The following is a 17573-nucleotide window of genomic DNA, read 5'->3' as shown; positions in this document are numbered from 1 at the left end:
GAAATCTCAGTGGTGCAACAGCCTGAGCCGAGGTGAAAACCCTCGTGTCTCAGGGCAGGTAACGCTGTGAAGATCAGCATTTGTCAGAGCTGGAACCTGTGTTCTTCAGAGTAATGAGGATCATGGAGCCCCCCAAGAGCTCACTAAACACATCACTGAGTGCTGTTACTGCTCTCATTCCCCACAAAGCCTATTCTGCAGTGCTTCAAGCATGTGGATAGAAGGGAGAGGCTCCGGCCTGCTGGTCTGAAACCCTCAGCAGCCAGGCAGGTAGAGGCTGCGGGAGCATTTGCCTGGGGTGGCATGTATGGCATAGCATGTTTCCAGGGGTGAGGTGGGAATTGAAAGGGCTCTGTTGGGCTGGAAGCACCTGGGAGGCAGGTATGCCCTTTCAATGCTCCAGGGTGCAAAATCCCTCTTCCCAGAGCCAGAGGGAAACTGGGGGACCCCCATGGACTACCCTGCGGGGGCAGCTAGGAAAAGGGGCTCCAGGTGCACAGAGAGGGATCCACAAGGAAGCAAGAGGGGATGTGGTGACAGCAGGGAAAATGCCAATGAAGAGCAGAGGGAGGCAAGAAGGGTGTGAGGGAGGGAAAGGGCTCCCAAGGACTTAGCAGTGCTGCACCCAACACAAGCCGATTCCAGTGCAGAGCTGGTGACAGGCACCTGCAAGCAAAGCTGCAGGATGACAGATGTCCCAGGGCCCTGGAGCTCTGAGTGAGAGCAGCCCAGGTGCTGTGCCGGGGCTCAGGCACTTCCCTACGGGCACGGTGAGAGAGGACAGCTCCTGCCCTCTCTGCGTCAGAGCTGGGCTGCATCACCCTGACACTGGACCCTGAGACATCCCGGCCCCACAAGGACTGCCAGGTCCTGACAGGTGATGAGTGGGGCCTCATGCCTCGTGATGGCAGGAGAGCGGCCCCTGGGTGAAACCCTGCACCGCTCGCACCATTGTTTTCCTGGAAACAGAGGACAACAATAGCCGGGCTGTGCAATGCTCACGCTGCCCATGAGCCCCACCCGCAGGGGGATGAGGACTCCCCCCTCCTCCTTCTCCTTTTCGGAGCTCCGCTTCTCCACCCCCAGCCGTGACTCAGAGCTTCCTGGGGACACGTGGACCCCATATCCCGCATTGATGGGCTGCTCGCTGCCCGGCTCTGCCCTCCGGATATGTCCTTCACAGGGGCATTCTCTGCTCCTAGATACCTACACAGCTTTACCGGGAGCACACCGAGCCGGACAGGGACCTTTCTGTGTTCCCAAGACATAGGGAAGGGCTGCAGTCCCACCAGGAAGGGGGGCAAAGCAGCACTCAGCTTCCACCCAGCACCCCATACGTACGTCTGCCGCCTTCTTCTCTGCCAGCTCTAACTTCTCCTGGGCGTCTTTCAAGGCCTCAGAGTACTTGTCCAGTTCATCCTCTGTCCCCTTTAGCTTCTTCTGCATGGCAGCTAGCTCATCCTCCAGCTAGAAGGACAGGGGTGTTACCACAGGTGGACACTGCTCTGAACCCCTGCACCCCAAGAGAGTCCTGCCTGCCCCATCCCAGGTTCAGCTCTGCCCCATGGCATCCTTCCTGCCCCATCCTTGGGACCAACTCTGCCCCACAGTGTCCATCCCTTTCCTACATCCCACCAGCTGGCAGGGACTAAGCCCTGGACGGCCCTCGGGGTGCCCTTGAGCTGTGGAATAGTGGCAGCTGTTGTACCATCATACCCCACACAGAATCTCTGGGCTGTGGGCTCAGCACAGGCAGAAGCCACTTCCCAACACCCCTGGGCTGGGGGCTCTTGCTGTCTGCCCTACCTGCTTGCTCCGCTCCTCCGCCTGCTTCTGCTCAGCCTCCGCCTGCTCTGCCCGGTCCAGGGCATTCTCCTTGTCCAGCTTCAGCATCTGCATCTTCTTCTTGATGGCCTCCATCCTTGGTGGGACACAGGCAGTGGTGGGCAGTGGGATGTAGGACAGAGAGTGGGTGGGTAGGAGAGCTGTGTTGCCTATGCCCCACTGACCGTTTATCAGCTCTGCCCAGCACAGGGGCTTTGCCTTTCTTGGGCTGACCCGCCTCCCCACCTTCCCAAAAAGTCTGTGCTCAGAACCCATTGTGCATCCTGGGGGCTCCGGGTGGTCACAGCCTTATTTGGGCTCCCGAGGACAGCTGGGGTGTTATAAAAAGCAGCAGCAGGTCTGTGAGAGGGGGTCTTGCATTGTCCCAGATGCCCCCTCCCCCAGTGCAATGGGACACCCTGGCTGGCGCCCTGAGCGCTTCCTCAGGATGTTGAACTGGGTCTGTGCAGCGCTGGCACAAAGTCCTCGCCCTCCATTTGCCTTCTGAGGGGGGGCTTAAGATGTTTTGGTAGCCCTGGGCTGACATTTACCCCTGCCCGGGGGTGGCATTGAAAAGGGCAAGATCATCCTGGTGCTATTTTGGGAGCAGGGCCTTGGCCGAGACCGTTTGGCTCTGCAGGGAGCAGCAGAGGCAGAGACCCTGGGAGCCTGCTGAGCCCCAAGCCCAGCTCTGGCCGTGCTGGTCCTTGGTGCTGAGGTGGAGCATGCTGTTGGCAGCTGCAGGAGCAGATTCCCCAGGTCCAAGGAGGAGTTCTCAGGGCAAGTGCTGGCACTTTGTCTGCAGCTGAGAGATTTGCAGCCTCCTCGTGCTGGCCCAGAGATCCCACTGGCCCCATAAATCAGGTTAGGATCTCCCATGGAAGAGACCTACTGCTCCTACCCAGGGACAGATATTGAGGGCTAAAGGGGTCAGCACCCGCGGACCTGGGGGACAGAGACCTGGTGGCAGGTCCAGGTACCCTGGGCAGGGCACTGGGGGGGACAGTGCCCACCAAGGGCGCTGAGCAGTGGCTGCACCTCCATAAATAACGCCCCCATGCCTAGGCAGTGGAGGCAGTGCTGGGCACAGGGCCACGAGCCTTTGTACTTTCATCATCCCTGGCATGAGCGGGGGAACAGGTGGCAAGCGCTGACCCCGCTGCCATCCCAAACCTCCACCAACCCCCAGGACAGCTCTGGGCTCCCCCTCTCAAGTCCCATGGAGATGGGCAGACAGGTTTTATTGCAGCAGTGAGGACTAGCAGAGGGTGCAGGGCAGGGTGCAGAGGGGTCCCCTGCCTGAGGCAGGGCACAGGCAGCATCTGGCCAAGTCGGTGCTGGGCGTCCCTGGCGCTGTAAGAATATGTTTGATATTTAGTTGGTTTTCCAATAAAACAACCTAATATCAAACATATCAGACAGAGACAGGGGCAGACAGAGGTGGGAGGACCCAGAGTTCAGCTGCCTGTAAGAGAAAGAGAAGAATACTATGAGAGCTGGGGCAGGAGTGGTACCCAGGTATAACCCCCAGGGCACTGCAGAGGCAGCACCCAGCCTCACCTCAGCGCCTGGAGCCTGCTGGCCAACTGTGCCGGTACTGGGATGCTCAGGATGCAGTGCTGGAGCAGGAGGCGTCCTGTGGCTGGGATGAAGCCAGAGCAGGGCAGTGCAGGCTTTGTCTTCTGGCATGGGATGTCGGACCACACCGTGACATGCACAGGCATGGAGTAGCATGCCATGGCAAGCAATGCTGGGGCCAAAGAGATGCCGCATCCATCACCATCTTACCTGGGCTGGCTTGGGGGACTCTGCTGCACTCTGGCATGGGAGTTGCTTGGCCACCGTTTATAACCGCTCTCAGCCTCATCGAGCAGAGAGGGATGTGGCCAGCAACAGCCCTGGCCCTTCACATGTGGCCTCGTTCCCATTAATTACCACCCATTGACGTCCCCCTGCCCCCTCCATGGACCCCCACACCCTTGCCGCCCAGCGCTGCTCGTCGATGCGGTCGATGGCCCTGCGCTGCCTGCTCCTGCCCCTGGTCACAGTGCCTGTCATTAGTGGGGCTGTCAATACTGGGCGGCCAGCCCTGGCCTGCGGGCCCTGTGCCACCAAGGGGCTGCACATGACCCTGCCCAAGGACGAGCCCCATTGACACAGGGGAGTTGTGCCTCACACCCCCTTGCTTTGCGGGAGCTGCTGGAACTCATGGGAATATCTCTTCCAAGGAGCAGCTGGAGGGGCTGCCTGTCACCCTGCCGCATCCATGTTGAGGATGTGGCCCCACTCATGCTGCATGACAGAGGCAGGACCCTGACCCACACTGAGGCAGCTGTTGAGACCAGGGTGGTGGTGTCCAGTGACAAGGGTACACAGGATATCATGGTGTGCTGGAAGCACAGCCTCCCCACACCACAGCAGTGCTTTGCTGCAGTGGGATGCATCAGCCTTGGCAATGGTACTGGGGGCTTTGCGGGGGCTCAAGCTTTGGGGGACCAGTGGAACTGGACATGGGGCAGCCAGAGTCTTGAGTGCCATGGGAAGAACAGGGACACAGCCTGGTCTTGAGGGTCAGGGGCTTCAGCCCCCTGAGGTGGCCACACAATGAGGTGGCAGTGGGGACAGCAGGGACACACGTGGCAGCAGCAGTGTCAGAGCCGGGGGCATGTGTGTGGCAGTGGGTGATGTGATGCAGCCCGACAGCTGAGCTAATGAAGGGCCATGGGAGGGGGGGAGTGCCGGCCCAGCAGCCCCTAGCCCTTATCAATAAGCAGAGCGAGATCAGGCAGTGATGGGCCCTGGGGCTGGGAGACACCAAGGTCGGACACAGGCAGAAGAGATGCTCTCCCATCTGGGGAGCAGACAGGGATCCTGGGGTGCCTGGATGGCAAGTGGGGACAGGGAGCATTGCACCCAGCCCAGCCAGCCCCCTCTCCCTGCTGCTGCAAGACTGTGCCACATGGCCAGGAGCACTACAGCAGACGGCATGGCGCAGGACCTGTGCTGGGACAGGGACCCAGTGTGGAGCACCCAGCCTGGTGAGGCATGCTAACCGTGCTGCCACCTCCTGGTGCAGCCATGGGCGAGATGAAATGTGCAGGATCCAGGGCACCCAGGCTTGCAGGTGACATGTCTGGATCCCAGCCACAGGAATTGTACTGGGCTGTGTCTTCCCCCCCATGCTTCCCTGGGCTGTCCCATGCCTCACATGCAGCAAACACAGCCTGTCTTGCTCAACGTGTTTTATTCTCAGTCAGGAGCTGGGCAATGCTAGGCCAGTGCCAGACACTGGGCTGAGCACTCAGAGCCGCTCTACATAAAAGGCTTTCCCCTGCTCGCGCAGCTCCTGCTGGTGCTGTAAGTGCTCATCCAGGACCAGATGGGACAGGGCGTCTCGGCGGATCTGACAGGTACAAGGGCTGTGCTGAACCCCCAAATCCCCCTGGCTCATCAGCGCTGGGAGACATTGTCCCCCAGGACGTAGCAGAGCGGGACAAGGGGGGCACCCACCCCTGGCAGCAGAGGGTACAGACCCCAGCTGTACCCCACCAATGCCCAGCCTCACCACTGCCTGCTCCCTGCCTCCAAGGTGCAGCTCCAAGTCTACACACTTCTTCATCCGCGACTCCATGATGCGCTGCAGCACCCCAAGGGACGACACCCAGCACTTTGGGTGCTCCCTGGCCTCCTGCCCACAGCTTTTAAGACACAGGGTGGGCAGGTCAGGGATGCAGAGACGTTCCCCCAGCCTGCCCTGTGCTAGAGCTCCTCATCACCCACAGATCTCCAGCACAAGGGATTCAGCCCCGAGGGTGCTTTGCCAGCTCTACCTCTCCAGGAGCCTTGAACAAGCATTCCTATTCACCCGGACCTGCAAGCAAAGAGCAATGTTTGCGTGGCCTGGGGTTTAACCTGCACCAGGGCACACTGTGCCCACCTGCTCCCAGGTCAGCTCCCATCTTCCCAACCCCTGCCCTATCTGACCTCCTCCCGCTGCAGTGAGGAGCTCTTGCTGTTTGGTACTGCCATGGCCAGTGCCACAGGGACCCTGCAATGGCCCCCTGCAACTGGCCAGGGTGCCAGTGGAATACCTCAATGGAACACCTCTGCAGTAACAGTATCCTGGTTACAGTAACAGCCTCTCAGTTACTGTAATGGTGGCATCCTGGTTACCATAACTGCATGCCAGTTACTGTCACGGTATTTCAGTTACCACAGTGCTAATGGCAGCATCCTGGCTACCATCAATAGCATCTGGGTTACTTTGTAGCAGCTCCAGGAACGATGCACCCTGGGATTAGGATGGGGCCCAGTACAAAGGCCAGCGGCACACACCCTACTTGAGCTAAACCGTCATTTTATTAAACAGTATTTAAAAAGTGCCGAGGTCTGTACCCTCCACTCTGTGTCACCCACACTACAGTGACGAGCTGCCGGCGCTGTCCTCAGCCTGACAGAATGCAGACTCAAGGTGGGGGCCGCGAGCTTGCAGCCCCAGGAGCTCGGCAGACGCTGGCATGTGAGGCGCTGGTGAGAGTGGGAGCAAACACCCCCTTAGCAGAACAGATCGGACATTTAACACTGCTTTGTCCACTCAAGATGTCCCCAAACGCCCAGCTGCAGGACAATGAGTAGAAACCTCAGCCCAAAGTGGTAGTTTAGCCATGGTGCCAAGGACAGGCACTAAACTATTTCTACCCATCCAGATGCACAGGCAGGCTGGGCACAAAGGGCTCACAGCAAGAACAACGATGTCACGGGGAAAAAGTGTTCACCCTTCGGAAAAAAACCAGACAAGTGGCTCCAGTGCCCAAGACCCACACGGACATGACGGACAAACATCAGTTCCCACTAGCTGCCACAGGGAAGGACAGGCAGAGGTGGGCGCTGGCTGGGATCCATGTTTTTATAAATAAGCTCAAGCTCATGAGTTTATTCACAAGGTCCAAGACAGTGCAGGACTGACAGTGCAGGCCTGGAGTGTCATAAGCCTGTGGCAGAGAAGGCCGTGGGGCTGATCCCCCATGGGCTCAGCACCTCCAGAACAGGCTCCTGGTGAGGGCCAAACTGCAGCAGTTGGAATGGAGCCCTCGCCAAGTGATGATCTCCAACGTGGTGTGAGGCAGAGATCTGACAGCGCAGCTGGTTCCTCTCAGTGCTGCCTGCACTGCAGCCCAGACCCGCCCAGCATACCCACGGCACCAGGCCCCTGCGCGCTCACAGGGTGCTCTCCAGCGTGTTGTAGTTGTCCTTGAAACTCTTCAGCTCCAGGAAGTGTTTGGCACGTTTGCTCTTCTGGCTGGAAGGAAGGTAGGTGACCTGGATGGTGGTGGGGCTGGAGACTTCAGGAGACAGGGTGAGGTCTTTCACTGCTGACTGGTGCTGCTGCTGGCTGCTGCCGCCCCGGGCCTTGGTTCTGTGGGCAGACAACAGGCACCATCACTGCTGCAGCTGCCCCAGAGGGGCCACTCAGCCCATGTATCTGTATGTCCCACATGAGGCAAATCTGCTTTTGTGATGACAGCACTCACTGAAATCTTGAAATCTAAGGCAACTGGTTCTGTGCAAGTGCCTGACTCAAACTGGTCGGGGACAAGCAAGAATGTTGACTGTGACCATGGAACAAACCCAAGACTGCAGTAACAGATGGGCTGCAAGGAAGGAGTGAACCCAGAGGGACAGATGGGCACAGACAGCCCCTGTCTTGGATGATGGCTGTGCCCGAAAATCCATATCTGTTCATACCTTCCCACAGGCTGCTGGGGCCCAAGATCCCACCACTGCATCTGGGCAACAGCACTTACATGTTTGCCAATTCGTTCAGAGCTTCCTCATACTTCAGATATTCCATTTTCCCAAAGACCTGGATACAAACAGAAAAGACCATGGGGCATCCAGCTGAAGTTATGGTGTGACCTTAGTCCCAGCAGCAGTGCAGAGCACAAGAATGCCCCGCAGGGCCAGCAGTGCCCCACCAGCACTCACCCCAGTGCCATAGCGGGCACTCTCATAGCCATCCAGCAAGGTGTCAATCAAGGCTTTACGGATGCCTTTGAAGGAGGTGCTGGAATTCCGCAGTTCCAGCAAGTAGGCACAGAAGTTCTTCCCTATTAAAGACTTTGGGTACCGGCCCTCTGCTTGAAACGGGATTTCTGGAAAAAGGCACAACAGCTGAAGCGCAGGTAAAAATGCTTGTGCTCATCCCTGTGGTCAGGAATTGCTGGCTGGATAAATTTCTGTCCATGCCCACTGTCTCCGTTTGCCAACTGCCCCAGCACGTGGAGTGAGCCAACCCTCAGGCCACCAGTGGAAGAAATGGCTGTTACTCCCCAGTGAGCACCTGGAGCCTCCTTACTGGTTCCCTCATTAATTGCTGGCACCCTCATTCAGGGTCTCTCTGCACCCTTCTGCTTCCTGGGCTCCCTTACCTGATGTCCTGATTGCATCCAGTGCCTTCATCCTGTACAGGTAGTTATAGCAGCCTGGAAAAGGAAAAGCACAAACTGATCTCTGCAGACCTTGGAGGGAAGTGAGGAAAGGGAAAACAGGAGAAGAGGCACCATCTTATGTGACAGGGCAACAGCATGAGCAGTCAAAGGTGTGACTTGTCTCCAGGGGAACAGGATGGTACCTCTGGCACAGTACCTGGTGTCTCCAGCTGCAGGAGCCGGCCATCATCCTCTGCCAGCAGCTGTGGCTCATACTTGATGTCCTGCACCCTTGACAGTCGAATGTCAATCTCTTCCTTTAAATCCTGTACAGCAGGAAAAAAAACAAAACACTTACAGACTGCTCACTTTGTCGGTGCAAAAGCATAAGAACAAGCCTGAGATAAACCCTCCCCACTGCCTATCACCACTCTGAGGCAGCAACTCTGATGTTGGAGCAGCTCCTGCCTGTCCCTTCAGGCATGAATGGGCCCATGGGTGTAGGGAATGGGGAATACCCACCTTGGGTGCGTGCTGTCCCACAGGCACGTGCGGGCCACGGCGGGACTTCATGGCAAAGCGCATGATCTGGCGTTTCACGAAGATGAACAGCAGCACAAAGACCTGCGGAGCCACAGGAGGATGGGGGTCAGGCATGTACCGGGGTGGGGGAGGCCTCAGAGCCAGCATGTCCAAACCTCCGGCCCCCGCTTCCGAGCCCCTCCAACCCCGGCGAGCAGAGCTCCCTGTTCAGCCCACCAGAGCCCCACGGACGCTCAGGTCAGCCCCACGCCCTCTCGATCTCTACTCACGTCCTCTCCCCGCCCACCGACCCAAGGAGCCCACGGGCGTTCCAGCCCAGCCCCATGAGGGCCCCGAGGCCGACTCCGAGGGATTCCCCACAGACAGTCCGGGACGTGTCCCACGGGAGCCTTAGCGACCCCTCGGGCCCGGGTCCACGGGAACTCCACGGACGCGCCAGGATCAGCCTCGCGGGGGCTCCACGAACTCGCGTGGCCCGGCTCCACGGATACTCCAGGCCGTACAGATAAGCCAGCCCGTCCCGCCCTGTCCCGCGGGCCCTCACCAGGCTGCCGTAAGCCATGACCAGCACCACGTTGACCCCCGAGAGCCAGTTGCTGCCGGCCCCCGCCATGCCCGGCCCGGCCCGCGGCTGCACAACATGGCGGCCACAAAGCCGCCCTGCGCCCACACCACGTGACCAGAAGAGCATAAATCACGTGATCCGTACGGGGCCGCCGCAGCGCCCCCGTGTACGTCACGTGTTCGGCGCGGGCAGCCCCGCCCCGTCGGTCACGTGCTGGGGGCGGGGCCGGGGGAGTTGTCAGTCCGGGCGGACCCAGGTAAAGTTGCGGCGGCGGCGGCGGTGGTGGCTCCGGTACCGCGCGGACCCCAAACCCGTCCCCACCGGCTTCCGCCGCTGCCTCCTATCTGCCCGGCCTCGCCGCCTCCCGCCCACGCGGCGCTGCTGCATGCGGTGCCCCAGGGGCGGCTCTGAGCCCCGCCGCCGCTGCCGCTGGGCCTCGCGGGGCCTAGTGGGCCGGGCTGTAGCCGGGGGCTGGCGTAGCGCGCGGCCGCCGCAGGTGAGGCGGGCGGGCGGGCGAGGTGCGGGCGGGGGGGTGAAATGGCGGCCGCGGCCATGAGGGCGGAAGCGGCCCGAACTCGCCCGCCTCTCCGTTGTGAGCCCGGCCTGGTGCCGCCGTGGGTGCTCCTGTCCGGCCCAGCCGGCGCCCTCCAGTTCGGTCCCGTCCGTCGCCTCATTGTGTGCCGCGAACTGGGCCGCGGGGTCGGGCAGCTCCGACCCTGCCGCGTTCTCGGGCCCGCCCGTCCCCGCCGCTCCCGGCGGTAACAATGGGAGCCGTGCTCCCGCCCTGCCGGGCTCCCTGCAGGCCGCCAGGCCCGCTGCTGCCACTGCTCCTCGGTGGCGCTCCGGGGGCCGTGGCTGGGGTAGTTCCGCTGCCCACGTGAAATTCCCAGGCAACAGTGGTTCGGGGGTCCTGGAGGAGCCCCGGCCCGTGAGTGCCACTCTGCTCCACGTCCTTCCATCCTGGTCTGGGGGCCCTGCTTGTGCCCTCCGGCCTGGGAGTCTCCCCGGCAAAGCGCTGCCCATCGATACCAAGTCGGGGTCTCTGATGGTATATCCAGGAGTATCTCCCTAAAAGCGCGTGCTTTGCATACACGGAATGACTCGGTTTGCAGCCACCATATCTTTGCTCTGGGGAAAAACTTCTCGCGTTAATAACCCTCTTTTTGGGTCCTTATTCTGCTCCATGTGCAGGAAAAGCTTTGCCTTTTCTGGCCCTTTCGTTTGGGGATATGGAGCTTTTTGCGTATTTTAACTAAGCTTTGTTGGAATGGGATGAAAATACCACTTTTCTGTATTAACACATCAGGGAAGCTGAAACTGCAGTGTGCCAGGAGGAGTGGCAGCTAGCAGGTCTGGCACATGAGATCTACAGATCCTGATTCTGAAACTGTAACTTACCTGACATTTCTAATAAAATGAACAGTTTGTTACATTTTTGTATCCCCTCATTTTGTGGAGACTCCACACTTGTGTAGTTGAGACTCTCCTCTTTAGGCTTGGTGGGAAGGCAGTGGTGTGGTCTGAGAAGAAATGGGGGTAACAGCAAATGCCTCATTTGATGCAGTGCCTTTGACCAGAGGGTGTTGTAACCTGTAACTGTGAAACTTTTGTTTTCCCTGAGCCCTATCCGAGTGCAGCACTGTTGGCCTGAGGTGTAGAGTGCTGCTCCATTTAACTAATTCTCTAGTGTGGGCTGGTCACTCATTTTAACTGGATACTCTTTCACTTCTTGGAGCATATGTGCAGGTCTGCTCTTTCAAGAGAAGAGATGAAGTGCTTTTGATGAGAATAGCTTTGACCTAGGAACCTTGCATGCAACTGTGGGGCCAGCACAGGCATTAGGGTAACTGTGTTCTGCACTTTCAGTGCTGCCAGCAAGCTGATCTCAAGTTCCCCCACTGAGGAATAAGTTGCCAGTAGCCAAGTCCTCTTTCCTCAAGGCTGCTGTGGGGTTTGCATGGGGACAGCCCCTCACCTGACAGCCTCAGCAGAGTTAGGGCCTGGCTGAGGTTTTTATTTTAGATATATTTCTTGCGGGTTTTTTGCACGTTAAAGGACAAATGTTTGTGTTTTCGGTGGCAGAGATGCAGCTGGGCAGGGCGGAGCATGGCAACTGCTAAACAATGCCTGGGCACTGCACAAGGTTCAGACTCAGTCTGCTGGACCTGCAGCCCAGGGAAGCTGCAGGTTTAGTTCCTGTAGATGTGTGTGATCACTTCCCTCTGGGCCTGTGATTGGTTTAGTGTGGCAGATTGTGTGTGAAACTTGGAACTGGAAGAAAGAAAAAAATAAATATACACCATGGGAATGGTGGCTGAACAGAGGGGATGGCTGGGGGTGGAAGGCTTTTCCTGCTCGGCCTTGGCAGACATGCAGGCTTGGTGCTCTTCCCCTGTAACTCAGGGGCTCCTGATACCTGCAGAGGTATCTTGGATTCTTTCCTGATAAGGAACCTTGGCATTGTATAGCTGTAAAACTGTGGTGTTAAGTTGCCATGAGGCATGGGTGGCTGTGAAGGGGGGGGATTTTGAGGTTTTGTGGTTAGCTGTGGGAGCAATTGCACAGAAATTTGCCTACAGAGAAAGGCCAAGCACTGCTGGGAGCAGGTGTGGGGGATGTGCATCTAGTGTAGAGGCAATGTTGGTGCCTCCCTGCTCTCAGGAGGGATTTCTCACCCAGTTGGGTACTTGCAAACTTGAACAGGAGATTCCCCAACTTTTCCTGCACTATTTGCTAATGCTGCTTCTGAGCTTCCCTGCTTGTCATGCCGTGTTTCTCTGTGCTGCCCTGCTCATGCAGTGAAACAGCAGTGTTTCAGATTGCATCCTGCAGGTCTGATTGTCTTGCTAAGCTTTTCTCCCTGCTTCTACACTCTTGTCTGTGGCTCCTTCCCATGTCCCTCATGTCTGCTTGGGGTACAGCAGCAGGTCCTGCTGCTTTCGGGGAAGGCTTTGTAGTCATAGCAATGAAATACAAAAATGTGAATTTTGTGATTATTGAAATTTCAGGGGCTCAGAAGCTGTGAGTCCTGACAAGTGCTTGGGATGTCTCTCACATCCTTTGTGCCTGGAAGGCACTAGAGAGGGTAAAACCCCAGTGCTAATCCCTTTCTAACACCCCTGCCCTGAGGCCCAGTGTGAGGTTAGAAAACTCAGCTTGCTTTCCACACTCAAACTCTTCTTGGGATTTTTTTGCCTCAAGCAGTGTTATCTAACAGTGTTACTGGCTGTTATTCCTTGTAGACATCTTGTTCACTTTTTTGGTATGTTTTTAATCAAGAATACTAAGCAAAACTTCATTTTTCCAGTTTGAAGGAACAATTTAAATAAGCAAAAAATAGGCACTTCTGCAAGGGCAGTTTTGCCTTAAAACAAAAATTCCACAGATCTGTAGCACCACTTATTGCTGGAGTTTCTTTGCTTCCCCTGCCCTGCTTTAGAGGCAAGAAAGGAGAAGGGGAAGTAGCTGATGTGTCTGAGGCTCTGAGATGCTCTGTCCTCTAAGCGAAGTTTCTTTGAAGCTTTTTTCAAGCCTTCCTGCTCCATTTGATGGCCACAACCTCAGCTTGGGTGCATGACAGATCTGTGCCCACTCACACATTTGTTTCAACAAGAAGTTGTTAAACTCTTTGCCTCAAGTCCAGGAAATGGTTTCAAACTTAAAGAGGGTCTGTCTAGATTACCTGAGAAAGGTTTTTTTACAATGAGGGTGGTGAAGGCCTGGCACAGCTTGCCCAGAGAAGCTGTGGCTGCCACACTGGAAGTCTTCATGTCCAGGTTGGATGGGGCTTGGAGCTACCTGGGCTGGTGGAAGCTGTCCCTGCTCATGGCAAGGGGGTGGAACTGGATGAGCTTCAAGTTCCCTTGCAACGCAAACCAGCCTGTCAGGCTATGGTTTTCCTTTGGCTTCTGGTGCCTGATTGCTCCCACCTGGATGCAGGTGGTATTCCGTTTGGAGCCCTCTGGCATGGTATCCAGAGGGAAATCTCTAGAAGTGGCTGTTTTGTGTTGGGAGCGTATGGTGATGGTAGCCTGGCCCGCTGTGGTTTTAGGGAAGTGGTGTGGAGGGAGGGGATCTACAACAGCCATTCTGGCTTTGTTGCCCTTGTGATCATTTGGTCTTGGTGCTGCCTTTTGTTTTTGGTATCTAACATTCTCTCTTCTCCCCGACCCACCACAGACTTCAACTTTGTAAATACTCTTATTTGTATATACTGTAAATGATGACATCGGTGGGCACTAACCGAGCCCGGGGGAACTGGGAGCAGACACAGACACAGAGCCAGACGCAGCACAAGCAGCGGCCACAGGTAAGGGCAGTGTCCGTGGAAAACCAGGTGGCTTGTAGGTGGAGACCTGGCACTCCTGTCTAGTCCAGTGCTAACGGCTGGGCTTGCCTTATGAACTCCCCACGTGTCACAAGGTGCTGCTGCCAGAGCCAGGTTAATTGGGCAGCTGCTGACATTGAAATTTGGTTTTATTTCCATTTGTCCATTCCTCACACACTCTAATGAATGAGAGTGGCTAAGAAGCCACTTGCAATGGGTCTTGGTGGTCTGGTGGTGGTAAGGTCTGCCCCAAAACAGACTGGGTGGCTGTTGTTCATCTGGTGCTATGAGGCCATTCAACAGTATAACCCTGTATTCTTGCTCCTTTTTCATCTCACGTTCTCCCTGGAGTGTTCCTTCTCTGACCCTTGTTTGTACTTTCTCTTTGCTATACTGATACCTTTCCACAGTTTCCAGAGAACTTGGGTAGCAGAATGGCCTTTGGAGGATGGTTTGGAAATGCACTGCTTTGATGATGTGCTCTGTCTGTCTCTGATTTCTTTAGGCTACTGCAGAACAAATTCGACTTGCACAGATGATTTCGGACCACAATGATGCTGACTTTGAGGAGAAGGTGAAACAAGTGAGTGTGGAAAATGAAGGTGAACTCTGACAGGAAGGCAAGATCAGGGAGTACAGTGAATGCTGGGGTGGTGGGAAGGACACACCTGGCTGCTCACTGAATTTTCTTGGACTGGCTTCATTAAGATGTATCACAGCATGGTTTGGGTTAGTAGGGATATTACAGGGTATCCAGTTCCACCCCTGTGCTATGGTGATATCTTCCACTATCCCAAGTTGTTCCAAGCTTTGTCCAACCTGGCCTTGAACACTTCAAGGATAGGGCAGCCACAGCTTCTCTGGGCAACCTGTTTGAGGGTCTCAACCACCCTCACATGGAAGAATTTCTTCTCAACAGACCCTGGCAATGAGAAGCCATTCCCCTGTCCTGTCACTCCAGGCCCTTGTCCAAAGTCCCTTTCCAGCTCTCTTGGAGCCTCTTTAGGCCCTGGAAGGGACTCTGAAGTCTCCCTGGAGCTTTTACATCTGCAAGCTCAACACCCTCAGCTCTCCCAGCCTGTCTCCAGAGCAGAGGGACTTCAGCCTTCAGGGCATCTCAATGGTCTCCTCTGGACTCTCTCCAGCAGCTCCTTGCCCTTCCTGTGCTGGGGCCCTAGAGCTGGAGGCAGCTCTGCAGAGGTATCTCAGCAGAGCAGAGGGGCAGAGTCCCCCCTTTCACATGCCACCCTCAGTGCTGTGGATGAGCCTAGGGACAGCATTGGCTTTCTGGGCTCCCAGTGCACATGGCCAGGTCATGTTAACTCACACCCCCAAGTCCTTCTCCTCAGGGCTGTTCTCCGTCCATTCTCCCCCAGCCTTGCCTTGATCCAGGTGCAGCAACTTCTGTCTTGCTGAGCTTTTAGTTTGCTTGTGCAGGTAACAGTGTTACCGTGAGGAAAGGAGGTTGTAGTGAAAGAAGAGTCATTGTGAAACTAGTACCTTAAAAATTTACACCCTCAGTCACCTCTTGTTAAGCTGAGGAGGCTGGGGATATGTCCTAGCCCTTCAATTTTTTGTTGAAGTGTTTCTGGTTTAGGATTCAATTATCTTGCCTCCTGAGAGACCCATAGAGATTTTGGTGCCATCTTTGGAACATGTTGACCATGCTGTTGTCTTTTCTGCAGCTGATCGACATCACAGGCAAGAATCAGGATGAGTGTGTGATTGCTCTGCATGACTGCAACGGAGATGTCAACAGAGCCATCAACGTGCTGCTGGAGGGCAATCCCGACACGGTAGGATTAGGTCCTGTAAATCTGGTGAGGCCTAGTTCAGTGTAACTGCATTTTTGGCGCTGAGGCATCCGGTAACGTCAAGACAGAGAGACCCACTATGAGTTCCACAGGAGCATGCACAGTGTGACTGTGACCTGGCTGCTTAATGCTGCTCTCTGTGGGCTTGCACAGGCTGTGAGAATGGCCCTAGGCTTGAAGGAATAGAGGAGAAAATGCCAGAAACCATTTCCTTCCTGTTACTTTTGAATCTAAGCTGTTCAACAATAGTATAGTGGCATCTGTATGTGCTTTCACACCAGTGTGAAGGAACTTACCTTTCCCCATCAGGGCTGAGTAACCTGCACTGAAAGGCAGGTGTGCATCCGCTGTGGTTCCTTTCTGTCATGTTTTTTGTGTCTCTGGTCCTAAAGATTCATTTCTCAGTGATGCACTGACTGGCTTCTGTGCTGCTGCCTATGCCATGGTTTTGAGGGCCTTTTTGCTGTTGGTTGATGTGGAGTTGGGCTTGGCTGTTGTTTCTCATGCAGGTGCTTGTCTCAGGCAAGCTGAGGTAGTCCCAAGAACAAGAGTGCTTGCTTAGGAGGAACCTTCCACCTGCATGCAGGATGTCATTCCTTTTGTGACAGACAGCAGAGATACAAGTACTGTTGCAGCCCAAGAAAAAGGCTATGAATGTGAGATCCTTCCAAACCACTGCTGATATCACATATCCTCCTGGCACCCTGGTTTGGTTGGAGCCAACTTAACTCTGAGTTGAGAGTCTAAACATCACTTTAGAATATTATGCTTTAGCCTTTTTTTTTTTTTGTCTATGGATAAGCCCTGGGGGTATGTAGATGAGCTGGACACCTCAGACTATATTTTGTGTATTGCAGCTACTCCCCAGTGTCTTGTTCTCTGTTTGCTTTGGCTTCAGATAAGTTCTGTACAACACACATATGCATTCGTCCTTGTCTTTAGAAAGCCTTTCCATTGACAACTGAATAAAATAGCTTTTGGAAAATCCTTTTAGAAAAGGGAATGATAGGGATGTGCATTGCTAAAGCACAGTTCTGCCATGACTCTATTCTCCTCCACATCTCTTGTAATCAGTGACTTCTAGCAGAGAACAAACCCCTGCTATCACAGCATTTTAACAGCCTAGAGAAACACATGCTCAGGAGAGTATCATCCAGGACAGCGTGCAGCACCTCCTTCACTGGATGAGCAGTACGAGGCCCTGCAGGGCAGGGCCGTGGAGAGGCAGGCAGGGAGCTGGCAGAGGAGATGCTGGTCTGCTGCTGTTGGTGGCCTTGCAGTTACAGCATCACTGAGCACAGACAGCCCCTGCACTGCCATTGGTCAAGCGTCTTGGAGCTTCTTCTGGCCTGGATCCAGTTTGTGCAGCAATCCCAGAAAGGGGATTTTCTTACAAGAAACAGACCTGTTATTTGCTTGGGTGCTGTGGTGTTGAAGACAGCTTACCTGCTGAGCTAGTTACTGATAATGTACTGTATTTCAAACTTGTAAGTAAGTATGATCTTAGCATTAGATTAGATTTGATTAAAAAAAAATTACTTGAAAAATGTTTACTTGGAATACTGTAATTTTAAAGTTTATTTCTGAGCCAGATACCTATGGAGAAAGACTTGGGAAGCCTTGGGTTTGATGGCAGTTTGTGCCACTATGTTGTTGGGTTTTTTGTCACTGTTTCTGCATGCTGCCGTTCAAACTCAGCTGTCTGCCAGTTGTGTTTTTGGGTGTTTGTTAATGACTTAAGACTATTTTTAATTGTTCTAACAGTGTGCAGCATCAGTTTGAGTATGAAACCACTGCATCTGTCAGAAAATACATGGGTGCAGGCCCATGGCAGTGAGCTGGAGGCAGACTTAACATTTTGCAGTTGAACTTGCCTGTTGCTGAAATTCTGTGATGCTTCTCTCCACCTGAGATATTTAGGGGAGAGATTTTGTTAATAACTTTTTGTCTGCAGAAAGAACTTACCCAAGTATTGACTGCAGATCACTATGGAACATTTAACTGGGTTATTCTGAGAGCTCCTGATGACCTGTAAGAAATGGCAGGCTTTTTTTTTTCCCCTAAGCAAGGTA

The 17573-nt window shown here is 55.0% G+C and overlaps 2 protein-coding genes across 8 annotated transcripts in view; one reads left to right on the top strand and one right to left on the bottom strand.

Annotated features, from left to right (window-relative positions):
• Window positions 1–6164: 6164 nt before the first annotated feature.
• C31H1orf43 (chromosome 31 C1orf43 homolog) lies at window positions 6165–9495 on the bottom strand. Its single transcript, XM_063420318.1, has 7 exons — window positions 9340–9495; window positions 8775–8876; window positions 8470–8578; window positions 8253–8306; window positions 7810–7976; window positions 7629–7687; window positions 6165–7240 (listed from the first exon to the last, which is right to left on the bottom strand). The coding sequence occupies exons 1-7, from the start codon at window positions 9484–9486 to the stop codon at window positions 7042–7044; spliced, it is 837 nt and encodes a 278-aa protein (XP_063276388.1). The 5' UTR covers window positions 9487–9495; the 3' UTR covers window positions 6165–7041.
• A 43-nt stretch (window positions 9496–9538) lies between these two features.
• Window positions 9539–17573, top strand: part of UBAP2L (ubiquitin associated protein 2 like) — a 30135-nt gene continuing 22100 nt past the window's right edge. For 3 of the 7 annotated variants that reach the window (XM_063420315.1, XM_063420313.1, XM_063420312.1), the window contains exons 1-4: window positions 9539–9616; window positions 13540–13669; window positions 14193–14270; window positions 15373–15483. In XM_063420315.1, the coding sequence (XP_063276385.1) occupies window positions 13580–13669; window positions 14193–14270; window positions 15373–15483 (279 nt within the window). In that variant the 5' untranslated portion in view covers window positions 9539–9616; window positions 13540–13579. The other 4 variants (XM_063420314.1, XM_063420311.1, XM_063420308.1 and 1 more) reach the window with 2 other exon arrangements.

Source organism: Prinia subflava, chromosome 31 (genome assembly GCF_021018805.1).
Source record: "Prinia subflava isolate CZ2003 ecotype Zambia chromosome 31, Cam_Psub_1.2, whole genome shotgun sequence".
NCBI classification, from domain to species: Eukaryota; Metazoa; Chordata; class Aves; order Passeriformes; family Cisticolidae; genus Prinia; species Prinia subflava.
The sequence above is the reverse complement of the archived record's forward strand: the minus strand, read 5'-3'. Positions and strand labels throughout refer to the sequence as shown.

Excerpts from the sequence above, each read along its gene's own strand:
- C31H1orf43 (XM_063420318.1), bottom strand. The coding sequence starts at position 9,486 with ATGCTCTTCTGGTCACGTGGTGTGGGCGCAGGGCGGCTTTGTGGCCGC. Across the intron at positions 8,877-9,339 it reads TCATGGCTTACGGCAGCCTG|GTCTTTGTGCTGCTGTTCAT; the intron begins GTGAGGGCCCGC and ends GTGGCTCCGCAG. Across the intron at positions 8,307-8,469 it reads CCTGCAGCTGGAGACACCAG|GCTGCTATAACTACCTGTAC; the intron begins GTACTGTGCCAG and ends TTCCTTTTCCAG.